This window comes from Ranitomeya imitator, chromosome 3 (assembly GCF_032444005.1).
Source record: "Ranitomeya imitator isolate aRanImi1 chromosome 3, aRanImi1.pri, whole genome shotgun sequence".
NCBI classification, from domain to species: Eukaryota; Metazoa; Chordata; class Amphibia; order Anura; family Dendrobatidae; genus Ranitomeya; species Ranitomeya imitator.
Genome location: NC_091284.1, coordinates 248861294 through 248883909, shown reverse-complemented (window position 1 = coordinate 248883909; position 22616 = coordinate 248861294). Strand labels below are relative to the sequence as shown.

The following is a 22616-nucleotide window of genomic DNA, read 5'->3' as shown; positions in this document are numbered from 1 at the left end:
GCACTGATACACACCCTCAATCTGATTTTTGGGACTTTTTCCTGTTTTGATTGACAGCGCTCGCTAGCACAGAGAAAACATTGCTTTGAACTCAACCCAAGTATCGGCATGTGTGCATTGACACTGACTGAGCCCAGCCAATCGAATGCAGTGTGGGCTCGTGAGCCTTCTCCTCCTCGGTGTCATGATCCGTTCCGGTGTTTAGTCTTGTCTGCTCTTTCTCTGGGTGGATCATGTCAAGGGTTAACTTTGCTCTGCCTCATTCTGGGCTCGGGTTTGCTATTTAGCTTCTAGGTATCCAGAGGGTGGTGTCAGCTATAGCTCTGTCTTTGGCGTGTGAACCTGACTCTGGAAGCCCTTGATTTGTCCTATTGTGAACCCTGACTTGTCCTGTGTCTGTTATCTCCTCTTGCCTGCCCTTTCCCAGTGTCTCTTTGCTTGTCTGTATATCTGCTTGACTCCATGGTTCTGATCTCTTGGCTTGGCTTTTTGACTCCGTTTCAGTTTGTCCCTATTGTACCGTATTTTGCCCGTCCTGGTTTACTGATCCCTTGCTATGTCTTGACTATTCATTCTGTCTAAATCCTTTTGTACTGTTGTGCTCTGACTTGGTTTTCCTGACTTCGCTCTCGCCACTTGGTGGCGTCTGTTCAGTTGCTCTGTGTGTGCAGTCTGGCTTCCCTACCAGGCTCCCCCTGGTGGAGGTTGCATTGTACTGCACTGCAGCTGCATGACACTCGGCTCATTTCTATGACTGCATGTATTCATGTATGGGGTTTCTTACAGTGGTTATGGTTGGTGGCTATTGTGATAATCACTTATTTGGTGATGAAATAAAGACAGGAGCTGTACAGATAATATTTTTTCTATACTCTCGCCTCCTCTCTGACATTGGTCACCGACTACACTTCTCAGTGTATCTCTGTAGTGAGCGACGGCCTCAAAGAGGAGCCGGGGAAGAGAACACTGCTCGCCCACGTTGTGCGCACATCCAGGCTGTGGCAGTATCTGTGCGCACACATATGCAGAGTTTGGGCACCACTTGCTCTGGGAAAGTGAGCGCTGTATCACAAGTGGAGGAACTCCAAAGAATGCAAATTGAGGGGGCGGAACAATGCACTGAACCCATGACCATACCAGGGGTGAGTCGCCCGCTAGGGCCTTGGGGCACCCGGTACCAGGTCCGGTGTTCACAGGGGGATGTCACGGTGGTGACCTGGTCCGTGGCCCTGGGCACCCATGTAAAAGGGGAATTGAATAAAGTGGGGACCAACGCTGCTTTAAGGGGTCCTCTGTTTCTTGGCAACTTCTCGCATGCAATAGCCTTCATTTCTAAGAACAAGAATAGATTGTTGAGTTTCATAAGTTCTTTTTTTTCTGGCCATTTTGAGAGTTTAATGGAGCCAACAAATGTAATGCTCCAGATTCTCAACTAGCTTAAAGGAAGGTAAGGTTTATGGGTTCGCTAATCAGCCAAACTGTTTTCAGCTGTGCTAATATACTTGCACAAGAGTTTTCAAGGGTATTCTAACCATCCATTAGTCTTCTTACACAGTTAGCAAACACAAAGTACCATAAGAACACTGGAGAGATGGTTGTTGGAAATGGGCCTCTATGCACCTATGAAGCTATTGCATTACAAACCAGACGTTTGCAGCTAGAATAGTAATTTACCGCATTAACAATGTATAGAGTGTATTTCTGAATCATTTAATGTTAGCTTCTTTGGCAAAAAATGTGCTTTTCTTTCAAAAATAAGGAAATTTCTAAGTGACCCTAAACTTTTGAACGTTAATGTATATCTGAAATTCTACCCACTGTGATGCCTAATACCAATGAGAGGGACTGGTGTAACATTTCTGGAATAAGAAATGCCTACAGTTTTGCTAAATGTGATGGGTCGACGTAGTCATGCCCTGTCTGCTCCAAACTCCACCAATATGAGCATAGCTGATTCAAACTGGTTTGAAAACGTCACGTTGTGCAAACTTTTTTTTAGACTTTTTTTTAGACTTTTCAAAGTTTTTATGGTTTAAAAGCTTTGATAAATCGGGGCCAAAAAGTTACATGCAAATAACAAGCCACTAACACTTACTCCATCCATGGACCAAAAAAAGAGAGATCAGAGATAACAAGTATGACACACCTCTGAAAGCAACAGCATATTTAACCTCTTCCCGCCCCATGAAGTAGAATTATGTAATAAAGCGGGACCGGTTGTAAGGAGTGGGCTCAGTAGCTTTTTCGGCTTTACACAATGCAGTCGCTAGCTGTATTAGGGCATGCATTTCATATTTGCAGAGCGATGGCAGGAAAAACGCTGCATAAAATGTGTTTTTTTGCATGAGTTTTTACTTGCATTGTCTACCCCATTAATTTGAATGGGTGGGAAACGCTTCAAAAATGCTGAAAGAATTAATGTGCTCCACATTTGAAAAAATGCTTTGAAGGTTAAAATCTGCAAAGAGAAAAATAAGCAGAATGTGCATGAGGTTTCAAGAAATCTCATTCACTTTGATGGTCCTGTAAAACGCTGACTTTGTTCCACAGAAAAATGAGTTGAAGAAATAAGGCAAAAACTCAATGTGTGAGCAATCTCTGATACAGGCAGCATGTGCGTCTAATAGCTGTGACCAGCTATCATCACCAGGGGTGATGTTATGGCAGCTAGATGGTGTAAGTTCCCACAGGTGAAGTATATCCCCAGGGCTCCCGGTGTGTAGATGGAAGATGGTGAATGGCGCAGTAAAGAATGAGGACACAAGTTTGCAGTCTCTTTACCTGGTTTACTGAAGACTTCAGGCAGCCACAGTCCAGGGTACCAGATCACAGGGCAGGCAGGGTCCGGCCGGCTTGGAAGTGAATTCAGAGTCCCCGTTACCAGGTGGAGTTAAAAGCCTTCCTCTAGCGCGGTGGTGTTACTACCTATGGCTTCAGATAAGGTCCTCACAGTTCCTTTCTGTCCCCCATATAGGACAGGACAATACCTGCATGACAGGTAACTCAAGCCTTTTTACAGGGACTCTATCATGCCCAGGGCTCTGTGTTGAGTCTTCAGGTGTGTGTGGCGGACAGGTAACTTGCAGTTCAGCTGTCCTGCCGGTCTCTGATATAAGCCTTAGAGTCCCTTACAACCTCGGTGTTCTGGCTACCGGTTATCTGCGCTTTACCAGGGAGACAGTTTGCTCGCTGCTGTCCTCCCCCTGGTGTCCTCACCTGTGCCTCGCTCTCCCTCACTCTCACTGAACAATGTTCTTTCCTTCTGTATGTCTCTTTCTCCAGGGGCTGTAGTACTTCAGACTACACGGCCCCTTCAGATCTTCTGACACTCCATGTCGTTCTGCTCTCTTCTGTCTCTCTGACACTCTGACCTCTCTTTCCCTCCAAACTACAATATATATGGGGAGTCACCTAGGAATAGGATCAAAAGCTCCCCCTTGTGGCCTCGAGTATGAACATGTTGTGTGCATGGTGATTACCTGATAAAAGATATCCTTCATCGCTTCCAAGCGTAACATCATTCTCCCCGTGTGGAAAGCAATGCTACTGTGACGACCAGGACCCTGGGGCACCACAGGGGTGCACCGGCCCCGTCATTTGAATTAAGAATACGTTTCTCACTAAACTTTATAGTTCTAATACAATTTTTATAAGGGATAAGATCCCTAAATCACTGTATAGCTAGTTTAATTTTAATTTTGGGGGTGAGAGACTCCCCTTAATCGAGTCCTATGGAGATTTTTAGCCTGAGAATTTCCCAATTGGACGATATTGTGTGTCTAACTGTTCCATGCCTCTTATGATAAATGTATTGAAGTATGCTCTCTGGCAACATAATAGAAAATAAAGCCTATGATATTGCGCTTCAAAGATTGCAAGTAACAGGACTTAAAGCCTGTTTACACTGGTCAATTACCATGGTGAATCAATTATTTCCATATAAGCTTAATGATCATTGGTCAGAATTTCTAAAAATCATCTCGGGCCATGGTTGGTGGAAATGCCCCGTACATTATCTGAAATTACTTTTAAAACAACCAATCATTAATCAGTTGCTTAAACAGAATCTGTTTATGGTATATGATGTCCTGTTGGACAGTGGCATAAAATAGGGACAGAGACCCTCATTCCAGCAGTGTGTTATTGGACAGCTTCTTTCTACTTTAGAAAAAACAGTGTTTTAGCTGCAGCAGATCTGCTAGTCCTCTCAATTATGAGATCCTGCTATGTAGTCCTCAATATTTATGAGCTCCAGCTAATCCCACCCCAACATGTATTTGAAGCTTTGTAGCTATTGCCATTGTACACAGAAAGCTGCAGTCCATGGTGCAGGCTGGGTTAGGTTGAGCTCATCACTGAGAGGACTAGGAGAGCTGCAGCAAATAAAGTGATATTAAAACTACAGTAAGAAGTCTGTGTCCCCAGTTTATGCTGCTCTCCAATTGGGAAACAGAAACCTGGTTGCAGATTCTATTAAAGAAGTCATTCAAGTGAACACATGGATGTGCCATTTGCAGGGATAAAAAAATCCACGTAATATCACCTTGCTTCTTTAATCTCAATTTTATTGATACAAGGAAAGCTTAAAGAGCTGTCAAAAAGGTAAAAGCAGCTTGACTTTCCTGTTTAATCCTTTGCTGATCTTCGTGTGTTTGGCTTCAGTGATGATGTGCTATTCATGACACATACTGGCAGACGCCAGTGATTGGCTGCAGTGGTCATGCGTGTTATACAGTATATCATTGATGTAGCCAGGAACACAAAGAACCCCAGGGAACACTGAAGCGGCAGCACTAGAACAGCAGGATAATCAACAGTTAAATCATTCTTCTTTATTATTTTAGCAAATTATCTCAATCTACATTGCCTTTTTCTTCTTTACTAAACTTTTATGAATGATTGGTATAAGAGCAGTGTGCATTCCGAGGACAGTGCCTCTGACCGTGTTATATAATGGATTCAAAGATGAAAGAAAAGTGAATTCACACACATTGGCTAAATGAAATAATAAAGTTTACTATAATAATAATGATATGATAAATGCATTCAAAAACATATACTGTAAGATATCAAAAGATACACAGCAAATCAAAACATATCTTCAACACCTACATACAAGACAATAACAATAAATGTGTTATGGTCAGGTTCTGTACCTGGGGGAGCCCCAGCTATACAGCAGGCCTGATTGACAAGAATAGTCTTTCTACTGCATCCTGCAGTCTGATTTTGGCTCAACTTTGCTCTGTCTAACCCTAACTTTTATTGCCCTTGCTGCGTCATACATCAATATGGACTAAAAATTCAGAAAAATGCAGACAGAGCTGGGGTTTTGAATGTTGCAATTAGTTAGGAAAGTGGCGTAGAAGCCATTTGTGCCAGGTTCCTTATCTGTGTATCTGCAATAAGTCAAGAGTTGTAGGACTGTTAGGGTACCGTCACACAGTGGCATTTTGATCGCTACGACGGCACGATTCGTGACGTTCCAGCGATATACTTACGATCTCGCTGTGTCTGACACGCTCCTGCGATCAGGGACCCCGCTGAGAATCGTACGTCGTAGCAGATCGTTTGAAACTTTCTTTCATCGTCTAGTGTCCCGCTGTGGCGGCATGATCGCATGGTGTAACAAAGGTGTGCACGATATTGTATACGATGTGCGCATAGTAACCAACAGCTTCTACATTGCAAATACGTCGTGAAATTATCGCTCCAGCGTCGTGCATTGCGAAGTGTGACCGCAGTCTACGACGCTGGAGCGATATTGGAGCGATGCTGGAGCGTCACGGATCGTGCCGTCGTAGCGACCAAAGTGCCACTGTGAGACGGTACCTTAAGTTACACTAACAAAATCCATTCTTTCCAATGCATTTTGTCTGATTCTCGTATTTCTGCTGCATGAGATGAAAATTTAAATGGCAGCATCCATGTTTTTCGGGTTTTGATTTTAAGGTATTCATTATCTAATACAAATGACCCTTGGACATGTTTCTCCTTGTCAGTGCCATTATGGCAATACTACATTTTCATAGATTTTTTTTTGCTGCATTTTTTAGGCAGGTGACAAAAAGTAGTTCTCGCTTTTCGATTTTTTTTTTGTCATTGCGTCTTTGTTAATTAATTTTATTTAGACCAATTTTTTTATGAATGTGGCCATGCCACATGGAAATATATCATCAGAACCACCATATCACCACATGAATAAATCACCAGTCACATCGACAGCATGGCAGCCAATCAGTGAGCGCAGTAGCTCTTCTAGTATAGCCAGAATGCCTACTCATAGTCAGATGTGGCTTAAGAGTAGCCAGGGCCCCGAGCTGTTCAGACACTGTGGGCTCCCTGGTCATGTGACGGGGTCATGCGACGGGGTCATCATATACGTGAACCAGATTATTCCAGCAAAATAGTGGCTGTGTGAAACTATAACCTGTCAAACATCCATTGATCTAGTCAATTTACCCTCCAGTTAGGAAGAAAAAAGAAAACCACAATACTATCACCATAAGTGATTCACAAGAGATCTGTACTTGGTATGCAGTGTCTGTGTAGAGGTAATACAGTGATCACCGGAGACATTATACACAGGACCTCTGTACATAGTATACAGTGTATAGTGTCAGTGTATAGTTAACACACTGACTCACCAGTGATGTCTCTAGGTGAAGTCCTTCATCTTTCATCCAGCACAGACTGCCATCACTTCATCCAGCCAGGACTTGTCTCTGCAGGAAATAACACAGTTATCTCGAGCTCCGCTTGCAGAACACATTACTTAATTTTTCCCAAATTCTACATTACACCACATGAAGAAAAAGAGGCGACATAGTGTCACTCTACACAGTAACAGGACCAACCCCCCATTTAAAACAGTGTCCTCAAAAAATAAAATAAATACCGTATATACTCGAGTATAAGCCGAGATTTTCAGCCCATTTTTGGGGGTTGAAAGTCCCCCTCTCGACTTATACTCAAGTCATACCCAGGGGTCAGCAGGGGAGGGGGAGCAGGGGCTGTCTAATTATACTCACCTACTCCTGGCACGGTCCCTGCTTCTCCGGCGCCGCAGCTTCTACCATAACATGGTACCGCTCATTACAGTAATTAATATGCCGCTCCACCTCCCATAGGGGTGGAGCCGCATATTCATTGCTCTAATGAGCGGTAACCGTGACCGCTCAATACAGGAAGAAGCTGCGGCGCCGGGGAAGCAGGGACTGCACTGCACCAGGAGCAGGTGAGTATAACGGGGAGGGGAGCGCAGCGCTGCGCGATATTCACCTGCTCCTTGTTCCGGCGCCGCTCCGTCTTCAGCATCTTCTGCAGTGACTCTCAGGTCAGAGAGCGCGATGACGTGGTTAGTGCGCGCCCTCTGCCTGAACGTCAGTGTAGAAGACGCTGAAGATGGAGCGGCGCCGGAACGAAGTCAGGTGAATATTGAAAGTGCCGGGGGCCTGAGCGACGAGAGGTGAGTATGTGATTATTTTTTTTTATTGCAGCAACAGCAAATGGGGCAAGTGTCTGTATGGAGCATCTTATGGGGCCATAATCAACGTTTGTGCAGGATTATATGGGGCAAGTGTCTGTATGGAGCATCTTATGGGGCCATAATCAAGGTTTGTGCAGCACTATATAGGGCAAATATCTTTATGGAGCATCTTATGGGGCCATAATCAACATTTGTGCAGCATTATATTGGGCAAATGTGTCAATGGAGCATCTTATGGGGCCATTATTGGCCTTTATGCAGGATTATATGGGGCATATTTTAATATGGAGCATCTTAAGGGGCCATCATAAACTTTATGGAGCATTATATGGGGCTCCTGATTCAATATGGATATTCAAAAACACTTAACCAACTGATGTCTCAATTAATTTTACTTTTATTATCTATTTTTTTATTATCTATTATTATCTATTATTATTATCTATTTTTACTTTTGACATTTTCCGGTAGCTGCTGCATTTTCCACCCTAGGCTTATACTCGAGTCATTACGTTTTCCCAGTTTTTTGTGGCAAAATTAGGGGGGTCGGCTTATACTCGGGTCTGTTTATACTCGAGTATATACGGTACATCACTGCAGTAATAATATCCCTTAATTAGCCCCTATGGTAATAATAATATCCCCCATCCTGGACCCGTGTATCTCATTCCTGGCTTCGGCCATATGTTCTCCCATCCTGCCCTCATGAGTATCCATTCTGCCCCATATGAACTCCCCATCCTGCCCCATCAGTCTCCATCGTATCCTGCCCCATGATCCTGCACGATCTGTCTCCAATCCTGCCCCCAGTGTCTCCAATCCTGCCCCATGTCTTTCATTCTGCCCCGTGTCTCCTTTCATGCCTCGTATCTACATTTTGCCCATGTCTCCAATCCTGCCCCATCTGTCTGCAGTCCTGCCCCCAGTGTGTCAAGCATCTCTGCCCCCAATGTCCAGCTTCTCTGCCCCAGTGTCCAGCATCTCTGCCCCAATGTGTCCAGCATCCTGCCTCCAGTGTGTCCAGCATCTCTGCCCTGTGTCCAGCATCTCTGCCCTGTGTCCAGCATCTCTGCCCTGTGTCCAGCATCTCTGCCCTGTGTCCAGCATTTCTGCCCCAGTGTCCAGCATTTCTGCCCCAGTGTCCAGCATTTCTGCCCCAGTGTCCAGCATCTCTGCCCCCAGTGTCCAGCATCTCTGCCCCCAGTGTCCAGTATTTTGTATTTTGAGACTGTTTTTCATAACACATTGTACTTTATGTTAATAGTAAATTTGTGTCGATATTTTAGGCATATCAGAAATGTGTCAAAAAATTTTAAAAATTAGAAATTTTCAAACTTTGAATGATTATACCTTTAATTCATAACACATAAAATGGTCATTAAATAACATTTCCCTCATGTCTGCTTTACATCAGCACCATTTTTTAAAATATCAGTTTATTTTGTTAGGATGTAAAGTTTCAAATTGTAGCAACAATTTTTCATTTTTTTTCAAGGAAATTTACAAAACTTACTTTTTTAGGGACCTATTCAGTTTTTAAGTGACTTTGGTGGACCTATATGTAGTAAAATCAACAAAAGTGATAACATTTTAAAAACAGCACCCATCAAGGTATTCAAAACTGCTGTCAGGTAGTTTACTAACCATTCAGGCGCTATTTAGGAATTAACACAAAGTGGCATGACAGGAAGGAAAAATTTTATTTTTACAACCTACATTTTGAGAAATTCTGAACAGGCCGCTATAGCTGGAAGACTCCAACACAGTTTTTGGCCATGAATTGCCATGACAAACATCAGGACCACACAATCAATATCTCAGGGTGCTGATGGGGTTAAAGAGGGAGCCCTCACACTCTGCTAACCATTTAGATACCATAATCACTATTGACAATAGCATCTAAGGCAATGGTTCTCAACCTTTCTAATGCCGTGACCCCGCAATACAGTTCCTCATGTTGCGGTGACCCCCAACCCAAAAAATAATTTTGGTGGCTACTTTAAAACTGTAATTTTATTAGTTATGATTCGGAATGTAAATATCTGATATGCATTATGTATTGTATTCTCATTGCTACAAATCAAACATAATAAATAATCACAAAAACAATTACCGTATATACTCGAGGAGGCTGCGGCACCGAAGATCAGCTGTCCGGGGGAAGGAGCGGGACGGCGGGAGCAGGTAAGTATGTCATATTTACCTTCCCTCGTTCCACACGCCGGGCGCCGCTCCATCTTCCCGGCGTCTCTCCGCGCTGACTGTGCAGGTCAGAGGGCGCGATGACGCATATAGTGTGCGCGCCGCCCTCTGCCTGATCAGTCAGTGCAGAGAGACGCCGGGAAGATGGCGCCGAGGAGCTGCAAGCAAGAGAGGTGAGTATGTGTTTTTTTATTTTTTTATTGCAGCAGCACAGATTTATGTGGAGCATTCTATGGGGCAATGGTGCAGAGCGCTATATGGCAGAGCTATGGGGCAACGGTGCAGAGCACTATATGGCACAGCTGTGGGGCAATGGTGCAGAGCACTATATGGCAGAGCTATGGGGCAACAGTGCAGAGCACTATATGGCAGAGCTATGGGGCAACGGTGCAGAGCACTGTATATATATAGGACGTATGAGCAATGGCAGCTTGGGCCGGACGGACGGTGCAGAACGTCTCATCAGACACCGGACAGCACACAACTGACCCCAATGCTCCAGGAGGGCCAGCAGCACCCTCACCCCCTTCAGTACCACCCTGGACCATGTGTAGAGGGGGCGACCGTGTCGCGGAGTCATGTGAGGACAGGGGCTCAGGGCCACAGGCTGCTGCCTGCTAGGAGCCCCCGGTATAAGGGCAGACATCATGGCTCCGCACCATCCAGGACTGCCAGACACAACAACACAGCTGCCGACCACCACCGCCCCCAGATCGCACGCCGAGGGCCGGCTCAGCGGTCACACACAGCGAATGGGTTCATCAAAACAGAGACTAATGTCCTGGCTGCCGGGTGCTCCGCTCACCTTCCTGGGCTTCTCCTCCAGGAGCTTCATTCACGCCCTGCTACTCTACCAACGCTGAGCCGTGGAGTCTTCCTGCCGCCCGCTACGGGGCCCGCGGTGTCCGGCGGCAACTTTACCGGAGCTGAACCGGCCCCGGCGACAACTTCCAGGGCAGCTGCCAGGCGACAGGGAAGGAAGACGAGCGCAGAGCAAGAACTGCTGGTCAGACAGGAGCAGACGAGCGGGGAACGGATCGAGCGGTAGATCCATGTGCAATAACGCTAGTGAGGCTGGACAGGGCTAGTGAGGCTGGACAGGACTCTCTGGTGGCGACCCCTGTGTTTTGGTCGTTCGACCCCCAGTTGAGAACCGCTGATCTAAGGGGTTAAAAAGCCATGGTTGATGCCAACGCCAATCAAGGCTGATAAAGCAAGGTGACAGCTATAGTGTACAATCGACAGCTCCTGCATTTTCACCAGTCAAGGGATGCTATTGTCTGATATGAGGTCAATAAAAAGACAATGGTCACAAAGAGGATAAAAATAGCAGAGTCATTATAATGTCCCTGAATAAAAATATCCACCCATGCTGCATCTCTGAATAAATAATTGCCGCACACTATGATCACTGCAAAATATGACCCCCACATTGTCCCTCCTATATACAGGTGCTTCTCACAAAATTAAAAATTAATTTATTTCAGTTCTTCACTACAGAAAGTGAAACTCATATTTTATAGAGTCATTACAAACCGAGTGATCCATTTTAAGTGTTTATTTCTGTTAATGTTGATGATTATGGTTTACAGCCAATGAATACCCAAAAGTCATTATCTCAGAAAATTAGAATACTTTATAACACCAGCTTGAAAAATGATTTTAAAATCCAAAATGTTGGCCTACTGAAATGTATTTTTCAGCAAATGCACTTAATACTTGGTTGGGGCTCTTTTTTATCAATTACTGCATCAATGCGGCATGGCACGGAGTCGAACAGCCTGTGGCACTGCTGATGTGTTATGGAAGCCCAGGTTGCTTTGATAGCTGCCTTCAGCTCATCTGCATTATTGGGTCTGGTGTCTCTCATCTTCCTCTTGACAATACCTCATAGATTCTCTATGGGGTTAAGGTCAGGCGAATTTGCTGGCCAATCAAGCACAGTGATACTGTTGTTTTTAAACCAGGTATTGGTACTTTTGGCAGTGTGGACCGATGCCAAGTCATGCTGCAGAATGAAATTTCCATCTCCAAAAAGCTTGTCGGCAGAGGGAAGCATGAAGTGCTCTAAAATTTCCTGGTAGACGGATTTGCTGACATTTGGTCTTGATAAAACACAGTAGATGACATGGCTCCCCAAACCATCACTGATTGTGGAAACTTCACACTAGACCTCAAGCAGCTTGGATTGTGTGCCTTTCCACTTTTCCTCCAGACTCTGGGACCTTGATTTCCAAATGAAGTGCAACCACTGAGTAACAGTCCAGTTCTTTTTCTCCTTGGCCCAGGCAAGACGCTTCTGGCATTGTCTATTGGTCATGAGTGGCTTGACACAAGGATTGCGACACTTGTAGCCCATGTCCTGGATACGTGTGTGTGGTGGCTCTTGAAGCAATGACTCCAGCAGCAGTCCACTTCTTGTGAATCTTCCCCGAATTTTTGAATGGCCTTTTCTTAACAATCCTTTCAAAGCTGCAATTATCCCGATTGCTTGTGCACTTTTTTTCTACCACACTTTTTACTTCCACTCAACTTTCCATTAATATGCTTGGATACAGCACTCTGTAAACGGACAGCTTCTTTAGCAATGACCTTTTGTGGCTTACCCTCCTTGTGCAGTGTGTCAATGACTGCCTTCTGGACATCTGTCAAGTCAGCAGTCTTCCCCATGATTGTGGAGCCTAGTAAAAAGGGACCTTTTTAAACACTTAGGAAGCCTTTGCAGGTGTTTTTGTTAATTATTCTAATTTACTGAGATAATGACTTTTGAGTTTTCATTGGCTGTAAGCCATAATAATCAACATTAACAGAAATAAACACTTGAAATAGATCGCTCTGTTTGTAATGACTCTATATAATATAGGTGTTTCACTTTTTGTGTTGAAGAACTGAAATAAATGAACTTTTTGATGATATTCTAATTTTGTGACAAGCACCTCTATATGGCCTCCACACTGTTCTCTCATGAAATATATTGTCTCCATACTGCCTCCCCATATTGTTGCCACACTGTTCTCTCATCAACTGTGGCCTCTACACCTAATAATAATCTTTATTTATATAGCGCCAACATATTCCGCAGCGCTTTACAGTTTAACAGCTTCAATCACAACAGTCATAAGTAACAATGTTAACAATACAATAATTAAAGCAACACAAGACGACCCTGCTCGTGAGAGCTTACAATCTACAATGAGGTGGGGAGATACAAAGTAAAGGTGTGTATTTACAATTATGTATTTACAATGATGGTCCAGCCATCTTCAGGGAGTGGGGGATAGATGGAAGTAGTGAATGGGCTACACACAAACAAAATAACTGATTAGGGAACATGATAGGCCGCTCTGAACAAATGTGTTTTGAGGGAGCGCCTAAAACTATGCAAATTGTGGATGGTCCTAATTTCTTGGGGTAGAGCATTCCAGAGGATCGGCGCAGCACGGGAGAAGTCTTGTAGTCGGGAGTGGGAGGTACGGATTAGTGCAGAGGTTAGTCGAAAGTCATTTGCAAAGCGCAGAGGTCGGTTAGGCCGATAGACAGAAATGAGGGAGGAGATGTAAGGGGGCGCCGCACTGTGGAGAGCTTTGTGGGTGAGAACAAGTACTTTGAATTGTATCCTGTAATGAATGGGCAGCCAGTGTAACGACTGGCAAAGAGCGGACGCGTTTGAGTAACGATTAGCTAGATAGATGACCCTGGCTGCAGCATTAAGGATGGACTGGAGAGGGGAAAGTCAAGTGAGGGGGAGGCCAATTAATAGAGCATTGCAGTAGTGCAGGCGGGAGTGGATCAGGGCGACAGTGAGGGTTTTTGTTGTTTCTACAGTGAGAAAAGGGCGGATTCTAGAGATGTTCTTTAGGTGTAAGCGGCACAAACGGGCACCTTCCTCCTTTAAGTGGTATGACTGTCACCCCTTATGATCCATAACTTTTGCAGTCCCCCTTATGAACTATAGTTATCCCACTGTACACCATTATGAACTATAACCCTAAGTACCCCGTTATGAACTCTAACCATCACACTGTCCATGCTTATTTCCCATCTCTGTCCCCCTCATGAACTATGGCCTCCACAACATTCCTGCTTCATGCTGTCCCTTCTCCACTGTTTACCGTCATGCTGTACCTATCTGCATATTGTCTCAATTTTCGGCATCGTCCCACTATGCCCCTCTCTATGCTGTCCCTCACACAGTGCCCCAATCCATACGATCCCCCACAAGTTGCCCCTACTCCATAATATTCACCAACAATATCTCACCCATGGTGCTTTGATATTTATCCCTTTTCCCGTATACTGCCCCCTTACACTATCCCCACCCTCCCCCATCTATAATGACAGTTTTCTTCATCTTCAGCTCCCATTGAGTGCCTGCCTATCATCATCATCTTTACCCCTCTGGGGTGCAGCTGTGACATCAACAGCGTGATGAGGTGGCCATATCGCTCTGCTGAACATTGCTGCAGGCGGGAATGAGTGCGCCTCCTATGCTTCCGCAGTGTTCAAGTGTGTTCGCTTCTGCAGGACACATGTAATTCTTGGCTGTTTTTGCTGTGTGTTTTGGGTCATTATCCTGTTGCAAGACCCATGACCTGTGACTGAGACCAAGCTTTCTGACACTGGGCAGAACATTTCTCTCTAGAATCCCTTGATAGTCTTGATATTTCATTGTACCCTGCACAGAATCTAGACACCCTGTACCAGATGCAGCAAAGCAGACCCATAGCATAACAGAGCCTCCTCCATGTTTCACAGTAGGGAGAGTGTTCTTTTCTTGATATGCTTAATTTTTCCATCTGTGAACGTAGAGCTGATGTGCCTTGCCAAAAAGTTCCATTTTTATCTCATCTGTCCATAGGACATTCTTCCAGAAGCTTTGTGGTTTGTCAACATGTAGTTTGGCAAATTCCAGTCTGGCTTTTTTGTGATTTTTTTCAACAATGGTGCCCTCCTTGGTCATCTCCTATGAGGTCTACTTTGGCTCATACAATGGATGGTGCGATCTGACACTGATGTTCCTTGAGCATGAAGTTCGCCTTTAATCTGTTTAGAAGTTTAGTTTTTCTGGGCTCTTTTGTTACCATTCGTATTATCCGTCTCTTTAATTTGTCATCAATTTTCCTCCTGCGGTCACGTCCAGGGAGGTTGGCTACAGTCCCATGGAGCTTAAATTTCTGAATAATATGTGCAACTGTAGTCACAGGAACATCAAGCTGCTTGGAGATGGTCTTATAACTTTTACCTTTATTTAACATGTTTGTCTATAATTTTCTTTCTAATCTCCTGAGACAACTCTTTCCTTCGCTTCCTCTGGTCCACGTTGAGTGTGATACACACCATGTCACAAACAGCACAGAGAGTATCTGTAGCCCTATATACAGGCCCACTCACTGATTCCAAGATTGTACGTAGACACCTGTGATGCTAGTTACTGGACACAACTTGATTTAACCTGTCCCTTTTATCACATTATTTTCAGGGGTACAATCATTTCTGTTCATGCCTATTTCATGAGTTTTATTTTATTTTTTTTTATTCTGTGGCAGCATGGTTGAAAAGCAATGTCTGACTTTCATTTGATCATTTTCATAGATATTTTATTTTCAAATATTTTTATTTGAAAAGGGAAAGGGGAGGATGAAGGCTTTAATTATTATTATTTATTACTACTTTTGTCAGATTTAAGTTATTTCTGTAACCATTGTAGGTTTTTCTGTCATTAAACAAGGGGTATCAACAATTTTGACCCCGTGTGTATAATGCAAATTGCTGCCCATTTCTCTTTTCTATGGCATCTCATGTACGTACACTATGTACATCAGCAATTTTCAAACAAACCATATGTCACAAATTCAATGGACACAATGCCCACCAGCATAAACATGGTTAAATGGCTACCAGCTATTGAGCTCTGCAGTACTACACTACATATTAGCGATGCTGAAGGACTTTCTAATGCATCCAACTCTACGCTCTTTTCCCCCTCAGTGTTAGGTTATATTCACATAATTGGATGGGTGAATGTAGCATAGGGGCTCATTCACACTACAGTCTTTCTTGTATGAGTGCTATACGAGTTTTTCACTAATCGCACTCGTACCTATGAAAGTCTATGAGGCTGTTCACGTCTGATTTTTTTTTTTCCCTCAGACTGAGAGGTCCGTTTAAAAAAACAGACATGTCCTACATGCTGATCCAAGAGTCGGATCAAAATCAGCAATGTAAGACAATTTGTCTCGGAAAAAAAATCTGACTATTTCGGGAGATTGTGTGAATATTGGCATTGGAAATTATCTTTTTCCGATAAACATCTATATATATAATTGCCTAAGGGGTTTTCCGTCTGTCTGTCTGTCTGTCTGTCTGTCCTGGAAATCCCGGCTCTCTGATTGGTCGAGGCCGCCAGGCCTCGACCAATCAGAGACCGGCACAGCATCGACGTAGAAATCCCGCGTCTCTGATTGGTCGAGGCCGCCAGGCCTCGACCAATCAGCAACGGGCACAGCGACGATGATGTCATAAAGGACGTAGAAATCCCGCGTCTGATTGGTCGAGGCCGCCAGGCCTCGACCAATCAGCAACGGGCACAGCGACGATGATGTCATAAAGGACGTAGACATCTCACGTTTCTGATTCAGCGACGGGCACAGTATCGACGTAGATGTCATAATGGTTGCCATGGCGACGATGATGTCATAAAGGTTGCCTCGACCAATCAGCGACGGGCACAGTGTGCCGCGAATTCTGGAATCATCATTGTCCATATACTACGGGGACATGCATATTCTAGAATACCCGATGCGTTAGAATCGGGCCACAATCTAGTACATTATAAACAGGATTGTAATCATGAACCAAACAAGTGAAAAGCTTGTTCATTGGGTGAAATATTGCTTTGGAAGGCTTAGGGTGCATTTACCCCGCACAATTACTGGGAACAAGGAACACTCATTTCTTGATAACCTGACGAACTAACGTTTTGCCACGGATTGTCTAGGGCTGGTTTTCCAATGCAAATCCTATAGGTCCAGTTTAGACTATACGGTCTGTGGCCAAAAATGACCGCTGATTGACAGTCCTTGAATATCTTGTTTACACGGGCCGGACGCACTTCGATCAGTGATAGATCGTTCTGTGCACATCGTTGTCATTGTTCTCGGCAGCACAGGACGTTACACAGGCGGATACACTGGGAATAGTGATTTTTATGCCAGCCATAAGACCAAGTCACCTCATGATCCAGCATTCTGACCGTTTGTCGGGTGACCAGCAGCCTGTTTACACTGCGCAATTATTGGGGAACGACACTTCCTATGGAGCAACGTCCCCGATAATCGTGCAGGATTAATGCTCCATTACTTGTGGTCAAAGTAAGACACTGGTTAACATGGAGAGCAGCACTTCAGACATTTTGTCTCAGGAGGACGCATCATAAAAGGATTAAACAGCCCTTTGTATTTGTTTGGGTCTCACACAAAGTCATAAGAAAGCAGCCATCACGCAATGATATGGGATCAGATATCAGCTGAGCATCACGACTCCATTCTGCGTGGACCCCCTCAGCACACTGTTGCTTGCAGAGAAGGAGGAGCCTGCGGTACCAACTGTACCCATACTTGCCGCGCGCACTGCTCGGGCACACAGATCGCCCACACACAGCCCCTGCACTGTCGGATACGGACTGCCAGTCACCATGGCCGCAAGCAAATCACCTTTCAAAAAGCGAGCCAGCTTACAAGCCCCGAGCGCAGCAGGCAAGTATGGTCGTGCCATGGGCTGACAATGGGCGAGTGAGGCTGTGTACGTGGTCACCACAGGCACGTACGGTGGGTGGTATGTGTGCAGCACCTGTGTCTGTGCAACACGACCTGGAGCCCTCAGGAGAATAGAAGGAGCAGAAAATGGCGGGGTGACCAATAGTGCTGAGGTTAGTGTGCCAGGGTCACACCTCAGGGCATAGACTAGGGATGGCTGACAGGTCCCAGCAGACATTTCCTAGCAGGGATGTGACATGCTCCCTGACTGGCACTGGAGCAGCCATGCTGGAGCTGCTGTCTTCGCCTCATGGTCTAGCATTGTGCACAATGTATGGCAGCAGTCACTCCTGTGTGAGCCAGGATGGCATGGTTATGTGTAGGGCTCATTTAGACTGCCAGTTCTCACCCATCATCATCTATAAGGCTATTCACTGGTCCATATATATTTGTGGACCTCACCAAATCATGGAGTCATGTACAGATTTGATTCCAGTCACAGATCAAACACGCCAATGTCAGACTGTGGGGCCATGACAAAGATCAGACCGCCCTTGGGTGCCAATTGTGTGCCAGCCATGTGCTGTCTGTTTTTTACTGAATGTCCAGGTTTGCACAATTCCGAATATAATCCGCTATGCCAGGTCTGATGGTCTCCTGACCTGAACTTACCAGCTTCACATGTCTATGCGGCTGTAAGTTTGTTTTCTGGGACCTGCCGTCAGTCTGGGCGTTACTATCCTTAGGCTATGTGCACACGTTGCGGATTTTCTGCGGATCCGCAGCATTTTTGAGGTGCAGAAAGACTGCAGATCCGCAATTGATTTACAGTACAATGTAAATCAATGAGAAAAAAAAATGCTGTGCACACTTCCGCTGCGGAAACACTGCGGTTTAAAAGAAGTAGCATGTCACTTCTTTTTTGTGAATCTGCAGCGTTTTTGTACCCATTCCATTCATTCCATTATAGAAAACCGCAGGGGTAAAAAACGCACAAAAAACGCTGCGGAACCGCACAAAAAACGCGACAAATCCGCAGGTGCGTTTTCTGCCAGGAGAGGCAGAATCCACACCAGAAATTCCTAAGGCTAATCCGCAACATGTGCACATAGCCTAAGGCTGCGTGTCCACGATCAGGATGGCCGGCGGTATCGTCGGAGCGTCTTTGCCGCTCTGCGCTAAGCCCCGCCCCCTTTTGGGACGCGATGATGCTGGATGTGTTCACAGCACACATCCGGCATCATCGCACCCATCGCATAGGGCCCTGTGCTATATCTTGCGGCGACGCAGCGTCGCCGCAAGATATACGGACATGCTGCGATCTGAAAAGACGCGCAGCATGTCCGGAGTCGCAGGGCCGCCGCGTGCGTGTTACCACGCACAGTGGAGACGGGATTTCATTAAATCCCCTCCACTATGCTGTAACATCTGGACGCTGCGTGTCTGACGCTGCGGCTCTATGCAGCGTCAGACACGCAGCGTTTCTTGCACGTGGAAACATACCCTAATACAGACCGTCAGATATGCTCATGTGAGCCTGGTCTTTGTTAGGAGGAGCTTAAGAAACATGTCAGGCTTTTTTGCATATGATAAAACACTGATGGCAAAACCTGATACACAGATAAAACACTGCTGAAAATCGGATCAAAAACACTGATGAAAATCAATCCGTTTTCAAGTATAAGAAAAATCACATCTGAATGATCCCGAATAGTGATGAGCGAGTATACTCGTTACTCGAGATTTCCTGAGCATGCTTGGGTGGTCTCTGAATATTTTGGCGTGGTCGGAGATTTAGTTTCTGTCTTCGTAGCTGCATGATTTATGGCGGCTAGACAGCCTGAATACATGTGAGGATTTCCTAACAAACAGGCATTCCTCTGATGAACTCAGGCTGGCTAGCCGCCGCAAATCGTGCAGCTACGGCGACAGAAACTAAATTTCCATGCACATCCAAATACTCAGAGACCACCCGAGCGTGCTCAGGAAATCTCGAGTGACGAGTATACTCGCTCATCACTAATCCCGAAGTCATTACTAAGCAGAGAAGAAGCTGATATTTGTAAGTGCTGTGGAATGGCGCTATATATGTGGTTATAGGAAGTACATTTACCAAAACTGATATACACAATGTGGATCACTCTGACATCACACATATATGATCTAAAACCATGTCTCTTAAAGAGAACCTGTCACTAGGTAACTAATTCACCGGTATGTCGTTACGTAGCTGGTCTACAATTCCAAATGTGCCCATGTCGAAACTTGAATTCCAGCAATATGTAGTAATATTACCTGGGAGCAGAGACAATACAATGTACTGTTCTAAGCTTCCTCTGTGCAATGCACATGTCTGCTGGATTCAACTCTCAGACCCATCCCAGAAATGAATTCACTCATTTATTTTACTCCCTTATATAGCAACATTATCACTGTTCCCATTGGGGCTCCCTATCTAAATCCCCTACCAGTATGTCTTTCAAAATCCAGAAAATCACATTGTCTGTTTTTTTAACATTTTATTTGCATATTATGGTGGAAAATAAGTATTTGGTCAGAAACAAACAATCAAGATTTCTGGCTCTCACAGACCTGTAACTATCAGTATAAAAAGACACCTGTGCACACCCTCAAACAGTCTGATTCCAAACTCCACTATGGTGAAGACCAAAGAGCTGTCAAAGGACACCAGAAACAAAATTGTAGCCCTGCACCAGGCTGGGAAGACTGAATCTGCAATAGCCAACCAGCTTGGAGTGAAGAAATCAACAGTGGGAGCAATAATTAGAAAATGGAAGACATACAAGACCACTGATAATCTCCCTCGATCTGGGGCTCCACGCAAAATCCCACCCCGTGGGGTCAGAATGATCACAAGAACGGTGAGCAAAAATCCCAGAACCACGCGGGGGGACCTAGTGAATGAACTGCAGAGAGCTGGGACCAATGTAACAAGGCCTACCATAAGTAACACACTACGCCACCATGGACTCAGATCCTGCAGTGCCAGACGTGTCCCACTGCTTAAGCCAGTACATGTCCGGGCCCGTCTGAAGTTTGCTAGAGAGCATTTGGATGATCCAGAGGAGTTTTGGGAGAATGTCCTATGGTCTGATGAAACCAAACTGGAACTGTTTGGTAGAAACACAACTTGTCGTGTTTGGAGGAAAAAGAATACTGAGTTGCATCCATCAAACACCATACCTACTGTAAAGCATGGTGGTGGAAACATCATGCTTTGGGGCTGTTTCTCTGCAAAGGGGCCAGGACGACTGATCCGGGTACATGAAAGAATGAATGGGGCCATGTATCGTGAGATTTTGAGTGCAAACCTCCTTCCATCAGCAAGGGCATTGAAGATGAAACGTGGCTGGGTCTTTCAACATGACAATGATCCAAAGCACACCGCCAGGGCAACGAAGGAGTGGCTTCGTAAGAAGCATTTCAAGGTCCTGGAGTGGCCTAGCCAGTCTCCAGATCTCAGTCCTATAGAAAACCTTTGGAGGGAGTTGAAAGTCCGTGTTGCCAAGCGAAAAGCTAAAAACATCACTGCTCTAGAGGAGATCTGCATGGAGGAATGGGCCAACATACCAACAACAGTGTGTGGCAACCTTGTGAAGACTTACAGAAAACGTTTGACCTCTGTCATTGCCAACAAAGGATATATTACAAAGTATTGAGATGAAATTTTGTTTCTGACCAAATACTTATTTTCCACCATAATATGCAAATAAAATGTTAAAAAAACAGACAATGTGATTTTCTGGATTTTTTTTTCTCAGTTTGTCTCCCATAGTTGAGGTCTACCTATGATGTAAATTACAGACGCCTCTCATCTTTTTAAGTGGTGGAACTTGCACTATTGCAGACTGACTAAATACTTTTTTGCCCCACTGTATATATGTGTGTGTGTATATATATATATATATATATATATATATGTATATATATATATATATATATATATATATATATATATATATATACACGAGATGGTGGCCCGATTCTGACGCATCGGGTATTCTAGAATATGTATTTATGTATGTATATAGCAGCCACATAGTATGTAGCACAGGCCACAAAGTATATAGGAGCCATGTAGTATATAGCAGACAAATACTACGTGGCCTGTGCTATATACTATGTGGCTGCTATATACATACATATTGTAGAATACCCGATGCGTTAATACAGGCCATGCAATATATAACAGTGGCCACGCAGTATATAACACAGCCACGTACTATATAACACAGCCCACGCAGTATATAGCAGCAACGCAGTAGATAACACAGGCGACGTAGTATATAACACAGGCCACGCAGTATATAACACTGGCCGCGTAATATATAGCACAGCCCACGCAGTATATAACAGGCAACGTAGTATATAACACAGGCCACACAGTATAGAACACTGGCCACGTAATATATAGCACAGCCCACGCAGTATATAGCAGCCACGTAGTATATAACACTGCCCCCGCAGTATATAGCAGCCACGTAGTATATAACACTGCCCATGCAGTATACAGTCATGGCCAAAAGTATTGACACCCCTGCAGTTCTGTCAGATAATACTCAGTTTCTTCCTGAAAATGATTGCAAACACAAATTATTTGGTATTATTATCTTCATTTAATTTGTCTTAAATGAAAAAAACACAAAAAGAATATTCCTAAAGCCAAATTGGATATAATTCCACACCAAACATAAAAAAGGGGGTGGACAAAAGTATTGGCACTGTTCTAAAAATCATGTGATACTTCTCTAATTTGTATAATTAACAGCACCTGTAACAGGTGTTGGCAATAACTAAATCACACTTGCAGCCAGTTGACATGGATTAAAGTTGACGCAACAGCTGTCCTGTGTCCTTGTGTGTACCACATTGAGCATGGAGAAAAGAAAGAAGACCAAAGAACTGTCTGAGGACTTGAGAAACCAAATTGTGAGGAAGCATGAGCAATCTCAAGGCTACAAGTCCATCTCCAGAGACCTGTATGTTCCTGTGTCTACCGTGCGCAGTGTCATCAAGAAGTTTAAAGCCCATTGCACTGTGTCTAACCTCCCTAGATGTGGACGGAAAAGAAAAATTGACGAGATTTCAACGCAAGATTGTGCGGATGTTAGATAAAGAACCTCGACTAACATCTAAACAAGTTCAAGCTG

The 22616-nt window shown here is 44.5% G+C and overlaps 1 protein-coding gene across 3 annotated transcripts in view; it reads left to right on the top strand.

The window, feature by feature from the left end:
• Window positions 1-22616, top strand: part of AMPD2 (adenosine monophosphate deaminase 2) — a 285686-nt gene that overhangs the window by 135703 nt on the left and 127367 nt on the right. The window contains exon 1 of one of the 3 annotated variants that reach the window (XM_069756335.1): window positions 17301-17445. The exons of the other annotated variants lie outside the window; for them this stretch is intronic. Coding sequence (XP_069612436.1) covers window positions 17385-17445 — 61 coding nt within the window. The 5' untranslated portion in view covers window positions 17301-17384. Of the gene's footprint in view, window positions 1-17300; window positions 17446-22616 lie in introns of those variants that run through there. 3 annotated transcript variants of the gene reach the window in all.